The sequence below is a fragment of the Amborella trichopoda genome, chromosome 13 (genome assembly GCF_054954075.1).
Source record: "Amborella trichopoda isolate Santa Cruz 75 chromosome 13, AtrichopodaSantaCruz75HAP2 v2.0, whole genome shotgun sequence".
NCBI classification, from domain to species: Eukaryota; Viridiplantae; Streptophyta; class Magnoliopsida; order Amborellales; family Amborellaceae; genus Amborella; species Amborella trichopoda.
In genome coordinates this window covers 39114675-39121152 of record NC_142348.1, presented here as the reverse complement: position 1 = coordinate 39121152, position 6478 = coordinate 39114675, and the positions used below count along the sequence as shown (strand labels likewise).

Genomic DNA, 6478 nt, shown 5'->3' with positions numbered 1-6478 from the left:
CTTTACTATTTCTTTTTCTTTTTTTTAGTTTTTTTTCTTTTTTTTTTTTTTAACCTCTCTAGAAACGACCATAGCAAACGAGCACAAGATGATATATCAGTGCTGGACAACTGGCCATGAAAAACGTTGTGAAAAGCTGTCACGGTGTATTGGCCGGGATTCATAGGCGACAGTTACAAGTGGAGAGAGAGAGTTTGCACGCTCTTTGCTAAACTCAATTTAGTATTGGATTACTTCTATAAATACCGTTAACAGCTGAATAAATCCTACATTCATCGCACCCAAGTTTAAGAAAGATACCGAAGAGAGAGAATCTCTTATTCAAACTCAGAAGCAGAGAGAGAAGAGGAGAGGGAATCTCTTCTCTAAACAGAGAGAACAGAGAAAGAGAAAGAGGGAGGAGAGAGAAATTACCCATTGTTCAAAGAGAAAGGTATTGAGTGAGAATTTTAGAGGAAAGAGAGAGAGGGCGAGCTTCTGCCATGGGAGAAGCAAGTGCAGAGATGACCCTAGAGAGAGAAGAAGAGGATGAAATCTCTCCAATAGAGCAGGTGAGACTAACAGTGACAACAACTGACGACCCTTCGTTGCCGGTGTGGACGTTCAGGATGTGGTTTCTCGGTGTTCTCTCGTGCGCGGCCATGTCCTTTCTGAACCAGTTCTTTGCTTATAGAACAGAGCCTTTGGTTATAACCCAGATCTCAGTTCAGGTGGCTTCTTTACCAGCTGGCCATTTTTTAGCCGCCGTTCTTCCTAAGAAGAAATTCAGGCTTGGGGGCTCTGAGTATTCTCTGAATCCAGGGCCTTTCAATATGAAGGAGCATGTGTTGATCACCATTTTTGCAAATGCTGGTTATGCTTTTGGTAGTGGAACGCCTTATGCAGTGGGGATTGTGAATATAATCAAGGCCTTCTACAGGAGGAAGATCTCTTTCATTGCGAGCTGGCTCATTATAATCACTACCCAGGTTTGGGTCTCTCTCTCGATCTCGATCTCGTTCCCTCGACACTGTGCGAGTTTCTTTGTGTTACTCTTCTGGGATTTGGGTTTTGATGAAACCCATCTTCGCTCTCCGTTTGCTGTTTAATTATTGGGAGTGAATCTGGTTTTTGATTAATCCATTCCCTTTGTGTTTCTCTCCTGTTCTATCTTTGGGCATGTTTGTTCTTTACTTTAATTGTTTTTTTAGTGAATTTCAGTTTTGAAATAATCCATTCTCTCTCTCTCTCAAGCACCTTAGGTTTTTTATTTTTTTATTGGGGGATTTGGTTGTGGAAATAGCCATTCTTATCTCTTCCTATCTCCTGAGATTTTGCAGTTTTTTAATATCTCCTGAGATTTTGCAGTTTTTTAATTCTTTGTTTAGTTGCTTTTGATAAATTTCTGTCTTAATTTTATTTTTTCCATTAATTGTCTTGAGTGAATTCAGACTGCTCTCTCTCTCGCTCTCTCAAAGGATTTTCTGGGTTTTTTTTTACTATTTCCATTAACTGCTTTGAGTGATTTTTGGACGTCTTGTGAGATGGGTCTTTTGATCAGGTGTATTTTGGTGCGTTTGTGAAATGAATTTAATAATAATAATAATAAAAAATAAATAAGGTATTGGGATATGGATGGGCTGGTTTGTTGAGGAAGTACGTGGTGGAGCCCGCGCACATGTGGTGGCCTAGCACTCTCGTGCAGGTCTCTGTTTTCAGGTATATTCATTCCCCTTTTTATTTATTGCTTTATTCTCTTCATTTTCCCAACTTCATTCCCTATTTCTGGCCCTTATTTTTTATCCCTTCTTCCTGATAATTCTTAAGAAAGTGACTTTGTGCCTAAATATTAATTACAAGTTTACCAAATGTAGAAGATTCGTATTGAAAAGTGAACTTATAAAAATGAGGCAAAAAGATACCTGTTTAAAGTCAAGCTTTTAAAAATCGGCCGATTGGAACCGGCCGATTTGGATTTTGCTAAACATCAGGAACTAGCTAGTTTTCCTTTCAACTAGCTAGATGCCTGATCGCCACTCCGGACCAGTTTTTCGGAGGGGTGATCCAGGTTACAGAAGCGCGTTTTGAACCCTTGAGTAAAATAGTAAGGGTTAGGTCAGCTGGGTTTGCTTCTTGAAGCAAAGGAGGTGCAGGGTTCTCACTTAAAAATGAAGTCATAAAAAGCAGGCAAAAGAAGAAAACATATTGGGGGCAACTAAGTAGAAAGTGGTGGTAGGTCTGCTTGGTGGGTTGTTTATGTCAAAGATTGGAACCCACCAATTCCCTCGTAGAAACAAACCGGACCAAACTTATGAGATAAACTCAAAATCTCTCTTTGCTTTCTCTTGCTTCCAAGAATTTGAACTCATTTTTTTCTGCAAAATTAAGGTTCTTCCGAGAATGAATTTCTGGAGAAGATATGAACATTTTCAAAATCATCAAAGACAATTAGCCATATGATCTTAACATGCTAACACAACAAAAAAAGATGATCGATATGACCATACTGTAAATTCTTTGGAATAAGAACCAGCAAAAAAGGGAAAATATAATTTAATCCATACTACCATATACAATAGACCTGCTATCCTCGTCTGATCAGGACAGGGAATTGGCTCATTTGGTGCTTCGTGGGTCACTGTCCACATCACCGTCCATTACGGTGATGGCACTTACAACTGTAGCTTTTTCCGAGATCATAATATACCCTTCCCCTGCGAAATTCCTACAAAATGAGAATTTTCAGAAACTACTCTCTCGAAAACAGAGAATTGTCTCTAAGGTGCTAACAATTCTTCCGTTCTCGCAGGGCCTTACATGAGAAAGATGATCGTCGTCTATCGCGTGCAAAGTTCTTTGTGATTGCTCTTGTGTGCAGCTTCTCTTACTATGTGCTCCCTGGCTACCTCTTCTCCACCCTCACCACCATATCTTGGGTTTGTTGGGCCCACCCCAAGTCCATCACTGCTCAACAACTGGGCTCAGGGCTCAATGGCTTGGGTCTTGGTGCCTTCCCCCTTGATTGGGCCGCTGTAGCTGCCTTCATGTTCAGTCCACTTATCTACCCCTTCTTTGCCATTATGAATATCTTCGTGGGCTATGTAGTGATACTTTATTTAGCCATTCCCATAGCTTATTGGGGCTTTGATCTTTAAGGGGCAAAGAAATTCCCCATTTTTTCTTCGGATTTGTTCACTGCTGATGGCCAACCATATGATATCACGGCCATTGTGAATGGTCAGTTCGAGCTCGATGAGACTGCATATGCGCAACAAGGTCCGATACATTTGAGCATGTTCTTTGCACTCACTTATGGCTTTGGATTCGCAACAATTGCCTCCACAATTACACATGTGGCTCTGTTCTATGGGAGGTAACTTATTTCTTTTTTATTCTTTCTTATTTGTGTTCATTTTGGTCATTTGTCTCTTGAGAGTAGTATGGTTTAGAATTTTGGCGTAATGGGATGAGAGAGAAGGCTCTAGTGGTAGATATTGAGCTTGGGGGGCCATGTGAGCGTTCGGATAGGAGGCTACACTGAAAATTTGTGGAACACATTTGCATATATATGATGATTTTGCATGGGAAAGTTTTCATGCCAAATGTCCATGCCAAAAGAGGAAGAATACCACTAACTGTATTGTATTTCACAAGCAATTTTATTTATCGTCAAAAAGCATGTCCTCTTTCAAATTTAGCATCCGAGGATAGATATAGAGTGTGGTAAATCACATATAAGCTCTGTTTGTATATTAGAGAGAGAGAGAGAGAGAGATTCAGTGGGATTTTTAGGCACATGAGCTTGAAATTGGGGTGGATGGTGGTTCCAGGGAGATATGGCAGCGTAGCCGGGCATCCATCAGGAGCAAGCCTGATATGCATACGAGATTGATGAAAAATTATGCTGATATCCCCCAGTGGTGGTTCTATGCACTCATGGCTGCCACCGTCGCGATTTCTCTGTTCCTTTGCATCGTACTTAAGCATGAAGTTCAGCTTCCATGGTGGGGAATTTTCTTGGCCTGTGCCCTCGCCTTCCTGTTCACACTACCCATTAGCATCATAACAGCCACTACCAACCAGGTCAATAATCCTTTTTCTAACTCTATTTTGCTTCTAAATTCATGTATTATTACCAATTTTTTTCCTTTAGTTGTCTTCGTATGAGCATATCATTACTGTTTATCTGGTTTATCTGAAATTTTTTATTTTTCCCTTTCTCTTTGAAATTTATTTTGCAGACACCAGGATTGAACATAATAACAGAGTACATAATGGGTTATATCCTACCAGGAAAGCCCATTGCCAATGTGTGCTTCAAAGTGTATGGATACATGAGCATGAGCCAGGCTGTCTCCTTCCTTGCTGACTTCAAGCTCGGCCACTACATGAAAATCCCTCCTCGATCCATGTTCTTGGTTCAGGCATCCCTCTTTGTCACTAGTTTTTCTATCAGTAATGAACTCGCTTTAGCAACTGTTTCTTGTTCGTACTAAGTACAAAACATTTTTTTTCTTCTTTCACTCTTTTAGATTTTACCACATGGCCAAATCGAAGTCTTCTCTTTAGTTTCCTTTACTGGCAATTGTGAAAATTCGCACATCAATCATCACAATGAACAAGAACAATATGCTCATTTTTTGTTGTGATAAAAGATTTTTTGTCTTTTATCCCTGTGGCCAGATCAGGGCATGATGGTGGGCTTTCCCTGATAAGTGCATTGAGTTTGCTATTGTAAGAAGTGAATTGTTTCCAGGTACAAGAATAAGGCACTTCCATTGCTACTGCCGAGGCAGTTTGCATTTTGTATCTGGGGATCGAAGTATGTGCAATCCTCAGGGCCATATGGGATATGTGGTTGTGCGGGTCATCACCATCCTATCAATGGGTTGAGTGGTTATGGAGAGTGGGATCCACATGAACATGACCTGAATTTGATGTTGGTCAGACCACTGATTAACTGTGAATAACCTTGAGGATTACGATATACTTACCCTTGCATCTACATACAGAGAGAGAGAGAGAGAGAGAGAGAGAGATCATCTGACTCATTTTCTCATGGTGACCTGATAGTTCATTGGCACTGTGATCGCGGGCACAATCAACCTTGGAGTGGCATGGTGGCTGCTAGACTCAATTGAGAACATATGCAACAAGGCAGCTCTCCCTAAAGGAAGCCCATGGACCTGCCCTGGTGACCGTGTATTCTTTGATGCCTCTGTAATTTGGGGACTAGTTGGTCCAAAGCGAATCTTCGGTCCCTTGGGAGCTTACCCAGCACTAAACTGGTTCTTTCTCGGTGGTGCTCTCGGTCCAGTTCTTGTTTGGCTCCTTCACAAAGCTTTCCCTAGCCAAACATGGATACCTCTAATAAATCTTCCTGTTCTTCTTGGAGCTACTGCTTATATGCCAGCTGCAACTGCCTTAAACTACAATGCTTGGGTGGCAGTTGGGACCGTATTCAATTTCTTCGTTTTCAGGTATCGGAAAAGCTGGTGGCAAAGGTATAACTATGTGTTATCGGCTGGATTGGATGCCGGGGTGGCGTTTATGGGGGTTTTGCTCTACTTCTCATTAAGCATGGAGAATAACAGCTTCAATTGGTGGGGTACTGATGGGGAGCATTGTGATTTCGCCGTTTGCCCTACGGCAAAGGGTGTCATAGCCAAAGGCTGCCCTGTACTCTGATGTTCCTTCTTTCTCCTCTCTTTATTTCACAGTGAGCCCTCTCTCTTTATAGGATCAGGGATGGGTTCTGAATATATGTAGTTGAAAAAATTGATTCCAGGGGAATAGTTTCCTTTGGTAGTTTCCCCTATTTGCTTTTGAGTGGTAATTGTAGGAAAGGCGATGGTGATGGTCGGTGTAAAGAGCCGGAATGGTGGAAGTGGGGAGGTCAGTCACCCATTCTTGGAAGCATAAAAGCAAAGCAAAGCAAAGCAATTTAAACGAAGTTCATCGTGTCGTCATTGGACCTTTGGGATCCTTCTGTTTTTTCACATATTTCTCCCCCCAAAAAATAAAAATAAAAAAAAAGAAAAAGAAAGAAGAAGAAGAAGGAATCTCGAATGTATTTGCATATACTACCCAGATGCCCAGCCATTTGTTAATGTACTTTTTATCAAATGTGATAGTGCGTATGAAGTAATAAGTGATGTTTGAAATTTTTTAACCATGTTGCAAATTGTACGACCAAAAAGGGATGCCGTTTCACCACTTCTTCTAACAAAATAAGTAAACAGCAAAATAAGTAACTCAGTCAAATTTTTTTCCAACTATTTGAGATCGGTTAAATAGAAAGATTTACTTGGCAAAATAAAAATAACACAAGTCTAAAACTTGCATGAAGGTGGATTTTCTTATTATTCAACTTTAAAAAAGAAAAATTTTAAAAAATTATTTAGAGTTCTTCTGGACCCTAACAAGCACATGGTATCACGCCCATGGTGTGGACTTTGCATTCTAAAAACTTTTGAAGTCATTAACAGCGATGGGTGGA

At 40.6% G+C, this 6478-nt stretch overlaps 1 protein-coding gene across 6 annotated transcripts; it reads left to right on the top strand.

Annotated features, from left to right (window-relative positions):
• Nucleotides 1-289: 289 nt before the first annotated feature.
• Nucleotides 290-5932, top strand: LOC18446417 (oligopeptide transporter 4). 6 transcript variants are annotated; one of them, XM_088854702.1, is made up of 7 exons: nucleotides 290-968; nucleotides 1601-1698; nucleotides 2789-3352; nucleotides 3810-4062; nucleotides 4221-4434; nucleotides 4663-4735; nucleotides 5053-5932. In XM_088854702.1, the coding sequence occupies exons 3-6, from the start codon at nucleotides 3273-3275 to the stop codon at nucleotides 4689-4691; spliced, it is 576 nt and encodes a 191-aa protein (XP_088710828.1). In that variant the 5' UTR covers nucleotides 290-968; nucleotides 1601-1698; nucleotides 2789-3272; the 3' UTR covers nucleotides 4692-4735; nucleotides 5053-5932. The 6 variants fall into 6 exon arrangements, with proteins under 6 accessions (XP_088710828.1, XP_006856596.2, XP_088710826.1 ...); XM_006856534.4 differs by lacking the exon at nucleotides 4663-4735 and having other exon boundaries at nucleotides 4221-4403; XM_088854700.1 differs by lacking the exon at nucleotides 4663-4735.
• The last annotated feature ends 546 nt before the right edge of the window (nucleotides 5933-6478 follow it).

Coding starts and splice junctions, on each gene's coding strand:
- LOC18446417 (XM_006856534.4), top strand. CDS start 3,273: ATGTTCTTTGCACTCACTTATGGCTTTGGATTCGCAACAATTGCCTCC. Junction 3,353..3,809: donor GTGGCTCTGTTCTATGGGAG/GTAACTTATTTC, acceptor TGGTGGTTCCAG/GGAGATATGGCAGCGTAGCC. Junction 4,404..5,052: donor GATCCATGTTCTTGGTTCAG/GCATCCCTCTTT, acceptor GTGACCTGATAG/TTCATTGGCACTGTGATCGC.